This window comes from Cydia pomonella, chromosome 15 (assembly GCF_033807575.1).
Source record: "Cydia pomonella isolate Wapato2018A chromosome 15, ilCydPomo1, whole genome shotgun sequence".
NCBI lineage: Eukaryota > Metazoa > Arthropoda > Insecta > Lepidoptera > Tortricidae > Cydia > Cydia pomonella.
Genome location: NC_084717.1, coordinates 16,398,155 through 16,419,754, shown reverse-complemented (window position 1 = coordinate 16,419,754; position 21,600 = coordinate 16,398,155). Strand labels below are relative to the sequence as shown.

Sequence of the window (21,600 nt, the reverse complement as noted above, 5' to 3'; positions counted from 1 at the left end):
GACCAAAAAAAAAATCCCCCCTCTTTACGTTCCCCTACAGTGTAGGGCCTACATGTAAAGTGGGGGTGAATTTTTTTTTACCCTCAAAAAAATTAAATTTTAAGATTTTATTGTACGACTTTGTCGGCTATATTGATTTATATATCCATGCCGAATTTCAGCTTTCTAGCACTAACGACCACGGAGCAAAGCCTCGGACAGACAGACAGACAGACAGACGGAAATGGCGAAACTATAAGGGTTCCTAGTTGACTACGGAACCCTAAAAAAGGTAACCCAAAGTGACTTATCTAGTAATCATTTCTACATTCATTTAAGCAGATAGGTATTATGAAACTTGGCACAGCCCTGGCGCTCGCCCAGTGGGGACTCGGCGTACACTACTGTGTGTTGTGCCTAGCGGGTGCTTATAGATATCGCAAGGTTTTTTGAGTAACTTACTGCAAAAAAAGTTGTCTGCAAGAAAAACCTAATTACTACCTACGTATCTACCTACGAATTTTACCAACCAGCGCCTTTGCTTACCTGATTTTAACAAAATATCCTTCTTTTATTACAAAACAGCCAATGTCTTCACGGCCGTTTGTTTGGGTTTTTGACCGTGCGGTCAAAGTCAAGGTAACCTTTTTTAGGCGAGCGAATTGCAGTTCCGCTTAGTCTGAAGATTCGTTCCACAGATAGCTTTGAGTTTTGTCATTAAGGGGGTCCCTAACGCCAATGACCTTCGATCGGAATCCCTGAGTTTTCTAATGTTTTTGTAGCTTATCATATTAACAGCAACGGCTGTAAGCAATATAGTATCCATATTTACTTCATAGTTCACTGTCTTCGAGATATTTATTATCATCAAATTTGAACAATTTTAGGCCAAAAAACTGTGGCCATAACTTTTGTGTTCATTAGCTTAAAACAAAAACCTCTGACCAGTTTTTAGAGACGTCAAAGACGAAACCCAAATGTGTAGATTTCGTACATGTAAAATCCTTAACAGCAATCGAGTAACGAAAAATATGTTTTTTTAGACAATGTTTAAAAATAAAATAAAAATAAGTGTTCATTTCTTTCAAAATCCGGCAGACCAGAATGGAGATAGAAGATTGAAGAACCGATAACCATTAAGATTCAGAATGTAAACAAACATGATGGCTGTCATTCACTATCCATATTCCACAGATAAAACATAGTAGACTCGAGATTTTGCAATTATTCGAAAACAGTGTTGCTAACCCGCGATTTTTCAAATTTGCCGCCTTTTGCTACTGACAAGATTTGCTTGACCAAGTATAATATATTTTTAATTAGGGGTAATGTATATTAAGTAAGGGTATTTAAATACATACCCTAACGTAATTAATTTTCAACAAGCAGAAACGTCTGCGGACGATGCTATTAAGCTTAGAATAAATTTAGAAGTGGAAAAATTATTGCCTTGAGTGGACCTAAACTCACGGCCTCTGGATCGATATTCCAGCGCTCCGCCAACTGAACTGAATTATATTTAGTATGGGTAGCACATCGTAACTACTGAATTTCCAATATACCTTGGAACAGTTGGAACTCCGATAGCCGTTTAAGAAGTGTAACGTTCTTACGGTAGATGTCGCTGCGGTCCCCTAGACCCATATGGTGGGAAAATTTGCTGGTTCTTGGGGCTCAGTTGGCAGAGCGCTGGAGTATCGATCCAGAAGCCGCGAGTTCAAGTCTCACACAAGGCAGTAATTTTGCCACATTTAAATGTATACCCTAACAGGCCTAAAGACATACACAAGAGTGTGAACAATCAAACTGAACTGATATTGTTTAGCCAATGGTGGTTACTTTACTAATTTCATCCATTAGTTTAACAACCATTTCACGAATCTAATTAACTTATTTACCAACATGACCTATGGGAATGTAGCCTGTAAAAATAATTAACTTAACTAGTTCTATTTATTAAAACAAGACAAAAAAAACCGGCCAAGTGCGAGTCGGACTCTCCCATCGAGGGTTCCGTACTTTTTAGTATTTGTTGTTATAGCGGCAACATCATCTGTGAAAATTTCAACTGTCTAGCTATCACGGTTCATGAGAGCCTGGTGACAGACGGACGGACGGACGGACAGCGGAGTCTTAGTAATAGGGTCCCGTTTTACCCTTTGGGTACGGAACCCTAAAAACTAGTGGATAAACAAGCATACATACTTTAGATAATACCTACACTAGAATAGGGTACCTAGAATAGCATACCTAGGACAGTAAAGTTAGAAATGTCACCGATCCTTCTTATTTACTGCCCGAGATGTGTATAGGTACTATTTTTCTGTTAAGGGGTTATCCACATATTACGTCACAGCAACAGGGGTCAATGCCAAAAGTGATGTAGGTAGTACATGTTAAAAAAGATAGGAAAAAGCGTGACAAGGGGGGGAGGGGAACTTGAAATTTTGTGTGACGTAAGTAATTAATAGATGACGCCTTTCAGACTAACGTTTTATACGAGTGTACGCGTAACGCGCGTGTAAGCTCGTATAGACCAAATGTAGGGGAAAAGTAACGCGCGCGTAAGCTCGTAAAAACAAAATGTAGGGAAATGTAACGCGCGTGTTCGCTCGTAACGCCGAAACGACCGTATACGCGCAGAAAAATACGCTAGTCAGAAACCGCTCTAACGGAGCCGAAGAAGCAGACACTTATTTACGGTAGTGGGCCGAAAGTTGACGCTTTCCGGCCGGAGGGCAAAGACATTATATTGCGGTAAAGTAGCACCATATATGTACCTAATGTACCTATGTGGCTACCACCAGTTCGGCACTGACATAAACGCTATTCAGAAAGTAACTTACTTTCTATGCATCTCGCTCGTACTCGCATATAAGTGCGAGCGAGATGTATAGAAAGTAAATTACGTTCTCGATAGCGTATATGTCAGTTATGACACTGTCAGTGACTCATGGTACGGGTACTACTGTGAAAAAATTACATTGACGTGACCGTTAAAAGTAACCAAATCATTGCTCTAACATTATATTGAAGTATTGAATCTAAGAGATCTAGATTATGTAATACCGTGACTTGGACTTACTCATACTTATTACGTATATCGATTATCGACACATAGAGTTTCAAAGTCATTCAGGTCATCGCGTTCCACTCGTTGGCCGAGGAGATTACTGTGACTATCATCGTCTACGCACCTGACCATTTTTAAACCTTATTGCAATTACATAAGGCTTACCTTTGGTTAGTTAAACGTGTTGCTGTTAATTTTTATCCTAGGTTATTTGTTTTATACGCATTTAAATATTTCTATTTTAAAAATACATATATCAACTTTAACTCTGTGTTGTAACTTAAAAATGGCAGTAATAGATTATTATTTAGGGAAAAGGGACTTAATCGCGTATAATCAAGTTTTAAAATTACCTCCGACGTTGCGAAGACGGCATCGACCCCGCACTGAAAAAAATAGATAGCCGAATTGGTTTTGTAACTTTACTAAATAACTAAACTACGGTTATAAGAAAATAAACTTTGCATAAATTTACAAACTTATTTTGTAGTGTATACCCAGTACCTGAACACTAATAGCCAAACACGGTTTTGTAACATATAACACATAGTTCGCAAGTCCCAATTTTTGTGTAAACAGTAACCAAAATTTTGTTACAGTTATGCAAACCATTTCTTTCAGTGCGTGGTCTTTTTCTTGTTCATCAACTAGAACCTTTTCAACATTAGGTATGTCACTCTGTCGACACAGAACGAACACTCACGATGTATAGTTTCTAACCGGTGTATTTGTTTTCGCTTACATTTTCTAATGACTGAATTTCTGCATATATGTATGTTTATTTGTATTAAGTATATGTGTAAGTTTATCAATACACAGTTTATATTCATATATAGTCTCGGTTACAAATTAATTTACTTTAAAAGACACTGCACCTACTTAATCTTTCTGGTTTAACCCATTGGTTGACTGGTAGAGAATGCCTTAAGGCATTAAGTCCGCCATTTGTACCTTCATGTATTGTGCAATAAAGATTAAATAAATAAATAAATGTGTATGAGAATGAGATTCTAAAACCATCGTCCCGATTGAAATTGCTATGCTTTTTTATTTCAATGGCTTCCTGAACTATAAAAACCAGACAAATGCGAGTCGAACTCTCTCACCCAGGGTTCCGTACTTTTTAGTGTTTGTTGTTATAGCGGCAACAGAAATATATCTGAAAATTTCCACTAACTATCACGGTTCATGAGATACAGCCTGGTGACAGACGGACAGATAGACAGACGGACGGACAGCAGAGTCTTAATAATAGGGTCCCGTTTTACCCTTTGGGTACGGAAACCTAAAAAAAATCAGCAATTTCAATTGGGAATCTCATGTGAAGTGAAGAGCAAATACCGCCATAAATGTACATTTTGACAGTACACAATTATAATTTACATTATCAATAAACTATGAGTATGAGTATGAATATTATATTACACAGTACAAAGTCCTTTATGGCCATAAGTGTATAATACCTAGGTTTAAAATAGCGCTAACTGCTTCAAGTATGCAAGTCTAATTGAGCTAGTAATCTACTGGACGCTAACCGACTATCGTTTACATAGATATATGTATATATACAATGATATAGTATGTAACACATCGTACACTACCTATATGAATAGCATTACAAGATATTACGTGTCCGCTATTCACTTTATGTGCAGACTAGATTATAATCGTTGCTATGTTTAGATCTTTGATCTTATTCTTAATTAACTTGCAGTCTCATACACCCTTTTTGCATATTAGGTGACCTGAAGTAGTTAATTTGTTTATTTTTACGAGTAACAGCCGCGAAAAGCAGCTTGGCATCGAATTGTTCTAACTGAAGTTCCTTTTTTATCGTTTGCTAGACTAGGTGTTTGAGGATTTTTTTTATAACAATGATTGAAATCAGTGTCTTGTAAACGCGTTTGTCTGAAAGTATATGTACAACCAATTTGAATCCAAGGCCACTATAGAACCTTGTCGCTTTAACTACTAGATATTTGACACGCATCACTCAATAAGCACTGTCGTAGAAGTCATTGTGGCATGGCTCTACATATAGTGGCATAGGAATCAAATTGGTTGACTGTACCTAAACATACTCTGTAATTCAAGAATATACTTAGAGTCAGACCAAGCTAAGTTGGCAGCGATTTTGACAGCCCAGCCTGTGCATTGTTAAGTAAACGTCATAGTTTCATAGAAGATTGACGTTTAAAATAACACTTGCATAGTCTGTGCTAACAAAATCGCTGCTAACCCCAAGTTTAATTTGCCCTTGTTTGCTTAATGTTAATCATTACCTAAATAAAATATGTATTTATTTGTTTGATTCTATGATTTATCTTTGTATTTACATATAAACATTAGTATTATGAAATTTGATTAGATAACAAATTAATTTAAGACGAAATAGTATATTAAGACAAACTTTTCTTTGTTACAGAAAACGGAACGAAACGAAAACGAAAAATAGTCTAGTCAATTTTTTTTATACAATGAAATAATTATTAGTTTAAGCTATAGTGCTATTTACTTAGCGTGGTACTTGTTTTTGTAAATTTTTATTTCGATAAGTGAAGATGCAGATCCTCAAAGCGCGCCATATTTACCTGACGGCCAATCAGTTTCAAGCATGGAGCTGCGCGAGAGCACGATATGCGAGCTCGGTAAGTACTAGAGCCGGACCAACCTAACTGCATGGCATTGCTATGTCATCATTAATGCCAAGTTTCTATGAAAACATGAATTTTATAATGATAGGTACTCTCAGTTTCTTCTGTTCAAGCATACATAAATAAGTAAGCATAGAGTGCTCACTCCATACATCAGTACCCCTAGTGTAAATTTAGTCGATAGCGAAACGTGACGTACGCGTTTGCGTTAAGTCTCATTATGGGTTTTTAAACAGCGCGCCAAGCGGGACGTTTTGGAAAGTCAAAAATCTCATACAAAATGACACTTAACGCAAACGCGTACGTCACGTTTCGCTGTCGAAAATATTTACACTAGGGGTACTGTTTTCTTACCAAAACGCTTAGTTCGTATGTTCGTAGTCGAAATCTAGCGTCAAATTGCGGATTTATCAGTACTGCTATTTGGCAATAGATGTCGCGACGAACGAAAAGTCGAATGCTCAACAATTTTCAACTAATATTGTAACCGGAACTCTATTTTCAACTCCTGCTAGTAATATTAGTTGTATTTTGTTGAGCAATACACTTTTCGTCAGTAGCGACACAGTAGTAGCAGTACTGATAATTCCGCTACTCGATGGTAGATGTCGACTTCGATAATAAAACTGATGTATGGAGTGAGCACTGTACTTCTTATTTATCTATAATATTTTTAAGTAATTTCCTATTTTATTTATGTTTCAGAACGCAAACAAACCGGTCGAGTATAAACCCATAAGGAGCGTTCTGGTAGCAAATAGAGGAGAAATCGCTATCAGAGTGTTCCGAGCATGCTCCGAACTCGGCATACGGTCCGTCGCCATCTACAGCGAGCAGGACAAGCTGCAGATGCACAGGTGAGAGAGGGAGACAAATATATGCTTTTCTTAGGTGTGAGAACAAGAGACAATTAAGGTTCTACTTTATCAAACAATGTCTACTACCAAGATTGAGAATATAAAATTGTTGAGGTAACTTTTGTCTGGTCCAAAATCGCCATGACAAGCCTAGCAGGCTTTGGCATTACTTTCTAGAATGTGGGGATAGTACTTTCTCCAGGTGGATGTAGTGCCCCGGACCGAAGTCCAATGAGAGTTGGTTAGCAGTAGTATTTATAGTACAGTATAATCTCACTCATCCGGCACTAATGGTGACACCGGAGAGCCGGATTATTGGAATTGTCAGATTACTGGAAGTTAGAGCAAATCTGCATATTATTTCGAAATGTTTTTAGTATGTGGTAGTAATACCAATACACTACTAAAATACTAAATGCAAAGAAAATTTTACTGTTATTTGGATTTTAGGCATTTATAAAGAGATTCAAGAGTGATAATGTAAGCGCACATAGTAAAGGACAAAGAATGATCATTTGCACCCCTATTTAAGTACCGGATTACAGGGTGTACCGGGCCATCAAAGTGTCGAATTTTCGAGAATTCACTGTAACTGACATTCGGAACTCCGTAAGCGTGATGTAGAGAGTGATAACGCCATCTGTTACAATCATGTGGCACGACGTTGCCAGTGACAGAGGAGACGCCATAACTTATCTCTTGCATAGGGTACGCGGAGACCTTATCTGCATCGCCCTGTACTGTAAACTTGCTCAATATTACCTGCAACGCCCTTTGTTTGGTCTGATAAAACAGTTCTCTACCAAACATAGGCCGTAGCCAAGATGATAATCGTTTATCTACAAACGTAAAAAAACACGTGAACCTTTAAAAGCATTATTTAAGTTACGACTAGGTTTTCTATAAACGGTTAGCACTCTAGGTCCCTAGTTGTCTATCTCATCCCCAATCATGGAAGAAATGTACCTACCTTAGGTGAGAAGTAATCGAAAAAAAAAATACAAAAACTATGTTATTCTTTCAGACAAAAAGCCGACGAGTCATACCTGGTTGGCAAAGGTCTGGCTCCCGTAGAAGCGTACCTCAGCATCCCGGAAATCATCAGGGTAGCTAAAGAAAACAATGTAGACGCTGTTCATCCCGGTTATGGACTGTTGTCAGAAAGGTAAGTATCTCACAGCTTTTGTAAAAGCTGACGAGTCATACCTGGTCGGCAAAGGTCTGGCTCCAGTAGAAGCGTACAACAGCATTCCCGATATCGGGGTAGCTAAAGAAAACAAGGTAGAAGTTTTTATATGCCATTATTGCGTAGCTGGTATACAGATGTGCAAGTTGCGAAAAAGTTTACTGAAAATAGGAAAAGTTCTCGGGAATTTCTTGAAATATTCACAGAAATATAAGAAATTTCCATTATATGTTTCGGAAACTTTCAATCCCCATAATAATAAAAAGTTTCCGGAACTCTCCAATGTGGAAAATTTCGCATTTTTGGAAAGTTTCCTTCGGCGCATCAGTAAGCTGGTATAACTGTGGGCTTCATCATTTTTATCCTTTACTGGTAACAGAATCATTGTAATATTTCCTATCTCCTGTACAACGTATTGTATTGGCCATTCACAGGGCAGACTTCGCGCAAGCAATCGTGGATGCCGGCATGCGGTTCATCGGTCCGCATCCATCCGTCGTGCAGCGGATGGGTGACAAAGTGGCCGCCAGGAAAGCTGCCATTGAAGCTAGTACGTATTTAAAATGTTTTCTTGACTGATTAAAAATATAGAAGGAAGAGATTTACTGCGATAGTTACACGTGAAAACTATTTTAGCGGATTATATCGCGTATAATAAAATTAAAATATTTACATCCTTTACATGGGATGCTATGCTCTTTATGCATTTAATGTCACTCTTTAACTATTTCTAAAAGGCGGTTCCTGCGGTAATTGTTTATCTATTCCAGAGGTCCCCATCGTACCCGGCACGGACGGTCCTATTACAACCAAAGAAGAGGCCGTGGACTTCTGCAAAAAACATGGTCTTCCAGTTATCTTCAAGGTATACAGTTACTTACTGTAAGATTTAATGCATTTTACTTTTGTAGTAATATTAATCAAATCAAACACATTACTTTGCTAATTCGCAATAGTATTTTATGCATCAGTTGTATAAGAAGGGTCAAAAAAGGCGAGTGGCGTGAGTTACAATGTGAGCCGGAGCCGAAGGCGTAGGCGAACATTGTAAAGGAATACGCCACGAGAATTTTTTGACCTACTTATACAACGTTGCATACAATATTTTTCCTACGAGTCAACAAAAATAAATCTTAATTTAGGTAAACAAATTACAGCAAAAGTATATAGCCAAGACGCGCGAGCATACCTTGTTACGCGCCCGGCCCGCCCCGGGCCGCGGCCGGCCGGTCGGCGACACCTCCTCGTAACTCATGAGGCCCTGCTGGTACTTGCTACTTGCTAAATTAATTTTTTGGACAGTTTTTTCTCAATTTTGGCCACCGTAGCCTACGGAGCGACGCTAAGCGGTCTTCGTAGTCTATGGGTGTTGCTATATTACGGGTGTCACATGCGTGTTTCTGACTTATGAAGTAATTATTTTTACTATGCAACCAAATGAATATTTTGTAAGTTGGCATCAATGCACTTAGTTTAAAACTGTATTTGTTTTGGTTTTGTTAGGTTGGTAGCCATTAATCGCAGTAACGTTATAGCGTATAAAAGCACAAGAGCTTTTATGAGGAATAGACAATATAGACTTTTCTTGAAATCTTTTATGTATGTTCTTATATTCGTGTTAATGAATGCATAAATGACAGATAATAGTAGAGGAGTAGGAAAAACTAATAAAAATCGAGTTCCTTCAACATCTAACACGTTCCTCTTGTAGGCGGCGTACGGCGGTGGTGGTCGCGGTATGCGAGTAGTACGAGACATGGCCGAAGTGGAATCGGCCTTTGAGCGTGCTTCCTCCGAAGCGCTGGGCGCCTTTGGCAATGGGTCCATGTTTATTGAACGCTTCATCGAACGGCCCAGACATATTGAAGTGCAACTGCTTGGTATGTACCTCATGATATGTTACAAATAAGTCAGCCTATGGAATACGAGTAGTATGTGACATTCATTGAACGCATTTATTGAACGCTTCATCGAACGGCCGAGGCATATTGAGGTCCAACTGCCCTTACCGGAATTCGAACCTGGGACTATCGGCTTCATAGGCAGGGTCACTACCCACTAAGCCAGACTGATCGTCAAAATGATATGACACTGGTTCATTGTCAATGAAACAAATAAAAACGTAATTAATTAAATGCAGCTGGACTACACACCCGTTAAGTATAATGACACAACAGACGAGCCCCCGATAGTAATCGTTCAGACAATAAAATGACGCGTTAATTAACTTGAATCGATCATTTGTTTCGTTATCAGGTAAAATACCATATTATCTGAAGCGCTTATGATATTAACGATGTCTTAATACTAACGCGACGTCTAAACGTGCAAGCATCATTAAATATAAAATCCCTTTTCTGATAATGACATCCGTATTGTTTACTGTTACTATATCTTAACTGCATTTAAAAAGTCATTAAATTTTATACCTTATCGTCGTACAATAAGGTACATATTTGAATGGGCTTTGAAATGTAGTTCGGTAAGGTATTAGGATAAGAAAGTGTTGTTTTTGCGTTATAATCATTTTGGATATTAATGATGACATTATTGTTTATATTGATATAATTCGTTACTGAACTTTGTACCTACTTTTAATTCAACGATAATTTTACTTAAACGATGTGTATAAAGATTACATCGATGAGTGAATTAGCAACATTAGGTATTTGTTTCGTGAAAGGTAAGGTAGAAAATCCGCGATTAAATAGCTCCTGTAAAGCCTTAAACTCGATTTGACGACCGGTTTGGCCTAGTGGGTAGTGACCCTGCCTACGAAGCTGTTGGTCCGGGGTTAAAATCCTGGTAAGGGCATGTATTTGTGTGATGAGCATGGATATTTGTTCCTGAGTCATGGGTGTTTTCTATGTATTTAAGTATTTATAAATATTTATATATTATATATATCGTTGTCTAAGTACCCTCAACACAAGCCTTATTGAGCTTACTGTGGGACTTAGTCAATTTGTGTAATAATGTCCTATAATATTAAAAAAAAAAAAAAACTCGTTCAGGATTGCGTACATATATATAATTATATAAAAGTAGAACTTCCCATATAAACAGACTACACTTTTCGTGCTTTTAAAGGAGGATGGGCAGATTTGTATGGACACTGGCCCATGAACATATTATCGGATTTTTTTTATATACTCCATTTTTTTGTATGACAATAGTTGTCAAATCTATTATACAGAAAGCTAGTGGTGAATATCAAATGATCTGTACATAAGCTACGAAAAACTCATTGGTCAAACAGCAACACTATTAACTGTATTTTGTAATAAGGTCCACCGATGGACAGCTAACAGTGTGGGCGAGTGGGCGATGGTACGAGCCAGGATTAGAACCTGCTACCTCCAGATTGAAAGTCGACGTCATATCCATATATATATACTAGGCCGCCAACGCTTAGGTCTTAAATTAATTTTGTATCAGGCGGAATGTTGAATTAATTTAGTATGGGATAGCGCATAGTTACTGGTGAATTTCTAATATGACATGGAACTCCGGTAGCACTTTAAGAAGTATAACACCCTCCCTATATATGGTGAAAATATTCGCTGTATTGGGTACGGTCTTGGTAGCTCAGATGGTAGAGCACTGTATTAGTGATCCAGTGGTCGTGGGTTCAAGTCCCACCCAAGACAGTGAATTTCGCACTTTTAATTTATTTCTTAGGTTTTTTATAATATTGAATACTATTCAATGTTAGTTGAAACTTGGTACTTTGTATTTCAGGCGACAAGGCAGGCAATGTGGTCCACTTGTATGAGCGTGACTGCTCGGTGCAGCGGCGGCACCAGAAGGTCGTCGAGGTGGCCCCTGCGCCCGGGCTAGACCCAGAGGTAATACTTATTTGTTTTACAAGGATGCTGTTTAAACGCTCGTGCTTTTAAATTAATACTCGAGCAAGCGAAAGATTCCAAAATTGAACCACACGCGTAGCGAATGGTTCGAGAAGTGGAATTTTGAGCGTTGCGAGGGTTTTAAGGCACGAGGGTTAAACAAACTTTGCCTTCGAGTGAAACACAAAAATTTCCATATCACCAACGGGAGGAAAATACTAACTATGAAAAACCAAAAAAATCAAACCAAATTGAAATGAATGTGATAAAAATATATCATTCAAAATCATCATTTAAAAGTCATTCCACCAGCTAACATACGGTAACAACTCACAATTTGCATCTGATTACTTTGCCCCACATGTGGATAAAATACTTTCTCATTCGTTGTTGAACAATCAAGGGCCTGTACCAGTTGGTGTGGTGAAAAATGTTTTTTATCTTGTTTTCTAAAGTTTTTACGGGACCCTTTATGGATTCACTTCGTTTCATCGGAGACCTCTCTATAATTTATTTTTGGCGTTTAAAAAATAGCCTGAATACGACAGGTTGCCTTTCTCAGAAATAAAAAAGATAATGGTTTTTGAAAATATAACGTTCAGTCAAATAAAATTTGTCACAAAAGAGACAGTATTAAACAGTACAGTATGACATACGTATTAAATCCACCTCACCAAGTGCCAAGTAAACGATTAAAAATCATCTTGACGACCGGTTTGGCCTAGTGGGTAGTGACCCTGCCTACGAAGCTGATGGTCCCGGGTTCAAATCCTGGTAAGGGCATTTATTCGTGTGATGAGCATGGATATTTGTTCCTGAGTCATGGGTCTTTCTATGTATTTAAGTATTTATAAATATTTATACATTATATATATCGTTGTCTAAGTACCCTCAATACAAGCCTTATTGAGCTTACTGTGGGACTTAGTCAATTTGTGTAATAATGTCCTATAATATTTATTTATTTATTTTTTATTTATGTATAAGAAAATCAAACCAAACCAATGAATTTATTACGACATATCATCATAGTTTACTTTCTTTAAATTTACTTATAGATTGAGGAAAAACTTACAGCTAATTATATTTACACAAGAGACGAGCCCCCGTCGTAATATTAATTGGTTAAACAATAAGATAACACGCTAATGAACGGAATTGTTCATTTATTGGTCTACGTATTATATTGATATGATATTAATGTCATTATCAAGCATTCGGACTTTGTTCAATGAGGCCAGGTTTAACGCTCAGATAAAAAGTAATTTAAACTTGTCACTCGTCTCAAAGTCTAATGGAATATCTCTCTAATACGCGTGCCACTGCCACACTATGCTCTTCACGCTGTTCCTCGCGCTGCCGCGATGTTGCCTTCTCTGCCCACACACTGCTCTACTCTCGCAATCGCGATTAATCGCGTCGTTTTGCGCTTCATATTGACGGTCTTTGACTCATATCAAAAAACTGTAGTACTTAACTAAATATATGCCTCACCCCTCTAGGTTCGTAAAAAGATGACAGACTGCGCTGTTCACCTGGCCAAGCATGTGGGATACGAAAACGCCGGTACGGTGGAGTTCCTCCTTGATAGCAAGGGTAACTTCTACTTCATCGAGGTCAACGCCAGGTGAGTCGTATCAAGACTCGGAAACCGGTTAAATTTCCAAACCGTTATCATGTATTTGGCACAAAACCATTCATTCGGTCATTTTTCATATCGGTTTCCTTCGTAAAACCCTTACTTTTAAACCGGTTTTTAGGAGAACGTTTCCATGAAGTTCTTATCAGATTCACCGGTTTAGAACAATAAAAACCAGTTTTCATTTAACAATTAATTTTCTTCCCCAGGTTACAAGTAGAACACACAATCACAGAAGAAGTAACAAGCATCGATTTAGTCCAGTCCCAGATCAGAGTAGCCGAAGGCATGACCCTGCCAGAACTGGGTCTGACCCAAGACAACATCAAAACACAAGGATTCGCTATTCAATGCAGAGTCACTACTGAAGACCCGGCCAACAACTTCCAACCTAGCACCGGAAGACTTGAAGTGTTCAGGTAAGCTTATAGTTAAGTGTCTTGGGTGGAACTACCAGAACTGGGTCTGACTCAAGACAACATCAAAACACATGGATTTGTTATTCAATGCCGAGTCACTACTGAAAATCCGGCGAGTAACTTCCAACCTAGAACTGGAAGACTTGAAGTATTCAGGTAAGCTTATAGTTAATGGTCTGGTGCGGAACTACCAGAACTAGCTCTGAGTCAAGACAACATCAAAACACAAGGGTTTGCTATCCAATGCAGAGTCACTACTGAAAACCCGGCCAACAACTTCCAACCTAGCACCGGAAGACTTGAAGTGTTCAGGTAAGCTTATAGTTAAGTGTCTTGGGTGGAACTACCAGAACTGAGTCTGACTCAAGACAACATCAAAACACATGGATTTGCTATTCAATGCCGAGTCACTACTGAAAACCCGGCGAGTAACTTCCAACCTGGAACTGGAAGACTTGAAGTATTCAGGTAAGCTTATAGTTAATGGTCTGGTGCGGAACTACCAGAACTAGTTCTGAGTCAAGAAAACATCAAAACACAAGGATTTGCTATCTAATGCCGAGTCACTGCTGAAAACCCGGCGAATAACCTCCAACCTAGCACCGGAAGACTCAAAGTGTACTTGTAAGTTTATAGTTAAGTGTTTTGGGTGGAACTACCTGAACTGGGTCTGACTCAAGACAAAATCAAAACACAGGGATTGCTATTCAATGCAAAGTCACAATTGAAGACCCGGCCAATAACTTCCAGCCTAGCACCGGAAGACTCGAAGTGTTCAGGTGAGTAAGAAATTATGGAATAAAAATAGTAGATTAACATAAGAGGTGTATTTGTGATGTATATTATCTGGATTGAATCGTCTAAAGTTTTCGTTGTACAACATAATAATATTTTGCAGATCTGGTGAAGGTATGGGTATCCGTCTCGATTCTGCGGCCACCTATGCTGGAGCCATCGTGTCGCCTTATTACGACTCGCTGCTAGTAAAAGTAAGTATACAAATCAGGCTATATATTACGGAAAAGGATTTAATAATTCTTTCTTAATTCAATTCAATTTATTTTTCAATCAATCAAATCATTTATTTGTTAGAATACAGTCAAGTGGATGTTATCAAATACATTTCAAAGAACAGTGTATTCAGCCAGCTAACGGGCATACAAATCTTATATTCATAAATAAAATTAATCTAACGTTATACCTACTACATTATACTAAATTTAATAACTATGCGGAATATGGTCAAAATATTAATTTAAAGAGTAAAAAGTATTTTGTACTAAAAAGTCCAATAAATGTTTCCTAAATACAGGCATTTCAGATTCTCTTATTGAATTGGGCAATTTATTATACAATTTGGGTGCCATACCATAAACACTTTTTGCACGCAGGGCTGTTTAATTGCTGATATGAGACAACAATGGTCCATAATGGCTAGTAACATTTAAGATTTAAAACTAAGTGTTAGTAGAACAAAAAGCGAACAGTACAGCAAAAAACAATCATCTGGTTGCGGTCATGACACACTCAAAATGTCGCACAATAGGTGAGTCGTATCGGCCCGCTACAGTAGCCAGGATGCGGTTGGATTTGAAGCTGGCCCGCACTCTGCAGAGCAACGAGGCAATCCTCTTTCGTACTATATTATGGCATAGTAGTCATCTGTGCGAGCTTGTGCAAACATTCCTGATGCGCTGCAGAACCGGGGCAGCCCCGACAACATCCTGAAACTATTATTATATTGGACGCGCAGGGAACTGATGGTCTTCTGCGTAAAACTAGTCCGGAGGCTGCACGGGTAGAAAATTTGACAATAGGCTTTAACTAAAATTATTTTTACCTGTTGGCTACACCTTGAAAACCTCCTTATTAGCATGTTGCCCTGAGCTCCCGTTCTATATCTATTTGGTCTTGACATAGTGTACAGTCGTAAATATGAAAAAAATGAAAATGAAAATGAAAATGATTTTATTTCATAAATGTTGGGTACACATATGACAAACAAGGTTGGGTCTTCCTAGTAGGTAAGAAATACCTGTGTCAGGAAGTCCCGCTCCTCCATAATAAACAATGGTTGTTTGTAACAATTGTAACTATCTGATTAATAATCTATAACTTAAAAACTAGAAGTACTCATTACTCATTACGACGACAGAGCAGTTGTAGTAATAATAATAGCCTTACGGCTAAATAGGAACCTGTAGTTGGGTGCGTCTGTGTGTGTGTGTGTGTGTGTGTGTGTATGTGTGTGTGTGTGAAATATGATGTTCACTAGATTAATTCTGCACGGATACTGATCTTAATACGTCAAAATACATGAGATAAATACAATTATGTTGGTTACTTTCCTAGCTAGTTATTAGTTAAGCAATCGTAACTAGGAATGAGTTTAAGAGACGATTTCAATGTTTTTCGTATTTTTTTGTGGTTATTCACTGTAAATTGGATAAACTCGTAATGACTAAAAATGTGTATCTGGGATGATAGCTGTACAGCGCCATGTTTTGTTGTCACTTTACACATCTAAAGTACTGAATTTTTGGTAATGGTATTTACTCTTTATCTACACCTGACGCGTCGAATGATAATCCCCATTACAATTCATTTTTATATGGAGCAGCTATCTATTATGTAAAATGTTAATTATATCCAACAGCGACTTGGAGAAACTGTCATAGGGATCACCATTCGATGTGTCATACTCGTAAGTGGTTGTCACAGACATAATAACTCAATGTGTTTCAGGTAATTTCCCACGCCAACGACCTCCCAGCGTCGGCGGCTAAGATGACGCGCGCCCTCAGAGAGTTCCGTATCCGCGGCGTTAAGACCAACATTCCTTTCTTGCTCAATGTCGTCGGCAACCAGAAGTTCCTTTCCGGTAAGTTCGCCTGGTTTAATGTCCAATGTCGCGTTTCTGTATCACTGTTTTCAACTTATGGCCCGACCTAAGAATTAGTAAATTATTCACGTGTTTACTTTTTACGTGTTACTTATGCGTGACTTCATCGCGGCCCATAGGTAGTTGGAGTAGCAGTGATTTAAGGTCAGATCTCAGATCCGTTATTAAGGTATTAATATATACCCTCTTCAGCGGGCTAAGCACGGTCGTATTTTTATTATTTGTCACCATGCCTGTCACGTTCTAATAAGTATGTAAGTGCGAAAGTGACAGGCTTAGTGACAGGTGATAAAAATGCAACCATGCTGCCACCGCTGGATCATACCCACGGTAATAATCGTAAGTAAGTAAATATTCTTTATTGTGCACCATACAGTTCAAAAGAGACAGGAAATGAAAAACACTTGAAAGTTAGGTAACAACAGGCGGTCTTATCGCTAAGCAGCGATCTCTTCCAACCTTTGGTCTGGTGGTGGTTGGTTGATCGTAATTTGTTTACGCCAATTAATTTTCTTCATCGCCGACGCTACACAACTATAGTTGTGCTGTTTTCGAGAACGTTCTCCGTTTTGCATGGGAATGTTCTCGCACGAGACGAAATGGAGAACGTTTCCGAGAACAGCACAACAATGCATAAAGCACAAATCTAATTTTCGATTAGCGTTAAAGATGATTATTTTTAACGTTTGTCATCTTGCACCGATTACTTACGTATATACATCGAACTATTTTGCGATTTGTAATACCGGACTTTTTATATTTTCTTGTATTTTTTTAATGTTCCGTACAAAACTTTGTTCACGGAACACTTATGGAATCAGTTCGGTCTTGCAAATCGGTCTTGTAAAGCGGTTTTCTTAGAGACCGTTTGACGGAGACAGCTAAAATTTGGAACAGTTATAGAAATTACCGCCACTAATATTGTAAATAGGTCAAAACTGCTTATTCCTTATTCATATAATCAGGGCTGATATTTTATTTCTCAGGCGCCCTGGACACGTACTTCATCGACGAACATCCTCAGCTCTTCATGTTCAAGGCTTCACAGAACCGTGCTCAGAAACTGCTCAATTATCTCGGACAGGTACTATAATAATTAGTAATCAATAATTTATTCAGATGCATTCGTAGCCTTCCGTTATAAAACATTTTTCTCAAACAACAAACAAGTGGGAATAAATATTATCTTTTTTTATTAGCTATACAAAATGACAATGTTCGTATGTCGTTTAGGTATTTGTTTAGCTTAACATAATGTAGTTACATGTAAATTATTTTCTGTTTCAAAATATAATGTTTTAGTACCTGGGCGATCGGTTATAACTATTCATTGTAATATGGTGGTGTATAGGTGATAATCTTAACTACATTTTTTTACTAAATTAAACTCGTCTAAAACAATAAAAATTAAAAACTTGAACATATAAAAAAAAAGTTAGTCACCGGGATTCGAACCCGTAACACTCGTTTAGCAGTCCGCGTCTTAACCCGCTGGACCAGACGGACAGTGGCCGGCAACACGAAATTAGCGACCATATTCTGCGTCGAAAGAAAAACGCATGAAAACTCGAAAACACGCGTTTTCCCAAACATAAGACTAATCTAGATCGATTGTATAACCCCAAAAAACCCCATATACCAAATTTCAGCGAAATCGTTAGAGCCGTTTCCGAGATCACAGAAATATATATATATATATATATATATATATACAAGAATTGCTCGTTTAAAGGTATAAGATTACGTAAATAATGTATCTCCAGGTGCTTGTGAACGGCCCAGCTACACCATTGGCCACCTCCATCCCTCCTGCGGACATCACACCATACATTCCCCCCGTTCCTCTCGGTAAGTACATGGTTATAATTTTGAGACCAGCCAAGAACAAATCTGAAGTTTTACCTGTATCACTTGAGTGACCCAGTTTCACCTTGCGTACCTAATATCTTATGGCTCCTATACACGATGGGCCATTATACTGGCCCACTAAGATGGGCCAGCGTGTAGTGGTGTCGGATGGCTAATAGCGCGGCGGGATAGCGATGGCATGGCCGCGGTGTCGGTTTTTCGTCGAAGGTCGCACATCAAAGGTAGTAGGCCAGCGATGGTGCGTACGCATCTACACGTGGCCCATCCCATAGTGCGTGCTCTCAACCATCGCATGGCCATTTCGCTGGTCCGGCGCTGGACCATTGTGTGGAGGAGCCATAACCATCGCATGGCCATCTCGCTAGGCCAACGTGTAGAGGAGCCATAACCATCACATGGCCAACTTGCTGGTCCAACGCTAGGCCATGGTGTCAAGAGGAGCCATTAATGCTATAAAAACACTTATCTACCAGAATTCATAATAGATCTCGAATTTTTATTTTTTATTTATTTGAAAATAACCAAAGGTATCCGAAAAAAAAATCAATTTTCCATTTCTTAAAATGACGAAGTTCCATCTAAAGACATAAAGATTTGTTGATTTCTTTCAGTCCGACCTGGGTGTGGTAGGTAATATATTTAAATTCCGGTTATCGCTTTTCGTTGGGGTTTAACTAATTTTTCATCCTATACACATTTAGGGTTACCAGATATAGATATTATAATGAGGGCCGGGCGAAGCCACATTTCAAACCAGGATTTCAAAAATTCTGTACCTAGTTGGGTTTAAGTATTTCTTACATTTTCCTAATTATAAAAAAAGAATTTTGTATAATATCCCAAATATCCTGAAGTATGGTTCTACCTATCACATTTATAATATGAGGGCTACAATAAAACTAAATTAATTTTCATTTCGCACACGGTTATACATAATATATGTTTGTATATGTAATTCATTACTATAACTTACGTATACTTACTTAACAAAAGTACTTTATTAGTATTTTTAAGTAGGTACTTCTACCTATAATAAGCGATCATTAATGTAGTAGCAATTTCCGGAAAGTTTTTTTTTATTAATATTATCCCATAGCCAATTGCAGACCTTGAATAATCGCAGGTCCCTTTACCATAAAAAATCGGCCAAGTGCGAGTCGGACTCGCACAGGAAGGGTTCCGTACCATTATCTATAAAAACGGTCACCCATCCAAGTACTGACCCCGCCCGACGTTGCTTAACTTCGGTGATTGGATGAAAACCTCGAGATTGGAAAGAAATATTTATTTTATTCTGTTTTTAGTATTTGATGTTATAGCGGCAACAGAAACACATAATCTGTAGAAACGTCAACAGGCTAACTACCACAGTTCATGAGATACAGACTGGTGACACACGGACAGACAGACAGACGGACAGACAGCGGAGTCTCAGTACTCCCGTTTGACCCTTTGGGTACGGAACCCTAAAAACGTAGGTACACTCAAAATCATATAGATAGTAATACCGAATATTTGGACAGATGTGTTCCGATATCATTTTCATTTTATTTTAAGAACCGGACCCCTGAAACTAATTGGAGACCCCTGCGATTGGATGTGTGACTCTTTTTATTATTAATTTTTTGCCTTGGATATTTATGTTTGTTTTAATGTAGCTTTATGTGTTATCTGTCGTGGCATCACCGAATGTACTCTACGGAAGACTAGCGCTGGCTTATAGCTAGCATTATGCCGAGTTGGGTTCATTCCGTTATGCTCCACTTTTGTTGTCTGTACATGTTCATACATGTTTTTCGTTTTGTGAGTGTCACCAATAAATATCTTTATATATTTAGCCACTTTGGCTGATACTGTCTACTATTTGGTGCGGACCTGATTGTGCTTGGTAGGATCCAATAACCCAAAAGTCTTTAATCTTACATTTCCGTATTTGATGAAAAGTGTTATAATCATTTTTACTCGTAACTTCATCAGGAATACGAAGTTAAGATTTTTCGGGTTGTTTGCGGCCAGCCTGTACCTACCTATCATTGTGGGATGTTTGGTATCTTTCAGAATCAGAATCAGAATTGTTTATTGCACTCATGTTAGTGTACAGTTCTTTAAAACTATTTAATACAGTTCCACATGAACCCTGTAAGGGTATAGCAATATATATCTTTTATATTGTATATATATCTTTTAGGTAGTCATTCCATAATAATGTCCACGCTTCATGTTTGCCCAGTTTCCTCATTTTTAACCCCCGACGCGACGCAAAAAAAGTAGTGTTACATGTTTGACCCCAATGTCTGGCTGTCTGTTTGTCTGTGGCATCGTAGCTCTCCAATGGATGGACCGATTTCGATGCGATTTTACGTGTAAGCGAATTTCCTTGCGATGGTTCTTAGCTATGTTTGATAGAAATCGATCCAGCAGTTTGAAGAGTATGAGCTATTTTTCTAAATGATGTAAGGCATTTTTGGCATGAAATAGATTTTATGCATCATAAATTGAAATTATTAATTTCATAGTTATACTTAACCTATTTTCAGACCTTTCTCCAGAGGCTGTCAAGAAATACGAACTAACCGGAGAAAATACAGGTAAAAAATAAAAATCAACTAATTGTAACTTAATCAACAATAGTTATAAGTACATAAACCATTCCCCTTTTCCTGAATACCAATTTGCAATCACAATAAACATTCTATTACTTTTGTTTCTTTAATATTGTATTGGTTCTTTTGCAATCATATTTTTTTTTATAAACACCGGTAATACATATAATAAATAATTTCTCATTTTCTATACTTTACTTTTTACGCAATTTAAACGAGCCGAGTTTATTTACCACATATGCATTCCAATGCCTGCAGTGGCAGCATGGTTCTATTTTTATCGCTTGTCACTATGCCTGTCACTTTCGCACTTACATACTTGTTAGAACGTAACAGGCATGGTGACAAATGATAAGAGCCTACCATCTTAGCCCTATTGGTTGTAAGGCTTGAGGCTATCAAACCGCCGTGGGATCAAATCTTGTCGTATAGCAATAAATTTCTTGAAACGTATTATGTATATTCATAGCTTGAATCTTTTTTAATTGCGAGTAAATCTCTTTGGCAAGGCTCGGAACCCGGTAAAATTTCCAAATCATGTAATTAGCGCAAAACCTTTTAATTTCGGTAT

General features: G+C 38.0%; 1 protein-coding gene and 1 non-coding gene across 3 annotated transcripts in view; both read left to right on the top strand.

The window, feature by feature from the left end:
- The window catches only part of LOC133525998 (pyruvate carboxylase, mitochondrial), a 57,119-nt gene that overhangs the window by 18,798 nt on the left and 16,721 nt on the right, over window positions 1-21,600 (top strand). For both annotated transcript variants that reach the window (XM_061862454.1, XM_061862453.1), the window contains exons 2-15: window positions 5,478-5,700; window positions 6,412-6,563; window positions 7,588-7,728; window positions 8,184-8,299; window positions 8,520-8,614; window positions 9,461-9,629; window positions 11,491-11,597; window positions 13,100-13,224; window positions 13,446-13,655; window positions 14,554-14,644; window positions 16,401-16,536; window positions 17,544-17,641; window positions 18,321-18,405; window positions 20,964-21,014. In XM_061862454.1, coding sequence (XP_061718438.1) covers window positions 5,614-5,700; window positions 6,412-6,563; window positions 7,588-7,728; window positions 8,184-8,299; window positions 8,520-8,614; window positions 9,461-9,629; window positions 11,491-11,597; window positions 13,100-13,224; window positions 13,446-13,655; window positions 14,554-14,644; window positions 16,401-16,536; window positions 17,544-17,641; window positions 18,321-18,405; window positions 20,964-21,014 — 1,663 coding nt within the window. In that variant the 5' untranslated portion in view covers window positions 5,478-5,613. The remainder of the gene's footprint in view (window positions 1-5,477; window positions 5,701-6,411; window positions 6,564-7,587; window positions 7,729-8,183; window positions 8,300-8,519; window positions 8,615-9,460; window positions 9,630-11,490; window positions 11,598-13,099; window positions 13,225-13,445; window positions 13,656-14,553; window positions 14,645-16,400; window positions 16,537-17,543; window positions 17,642-18,320; window positions 18,406-20,963; window positions 21,015-21,600) is intronic.
- Trnat-agu (transfer RNA threonine (anticodon AGU)) lies at window positions 11,327-11,399 on the top strand. The gene has a single exon. It is a non-coding gene; the product is annotated as a tRNA-Thr (tRNA).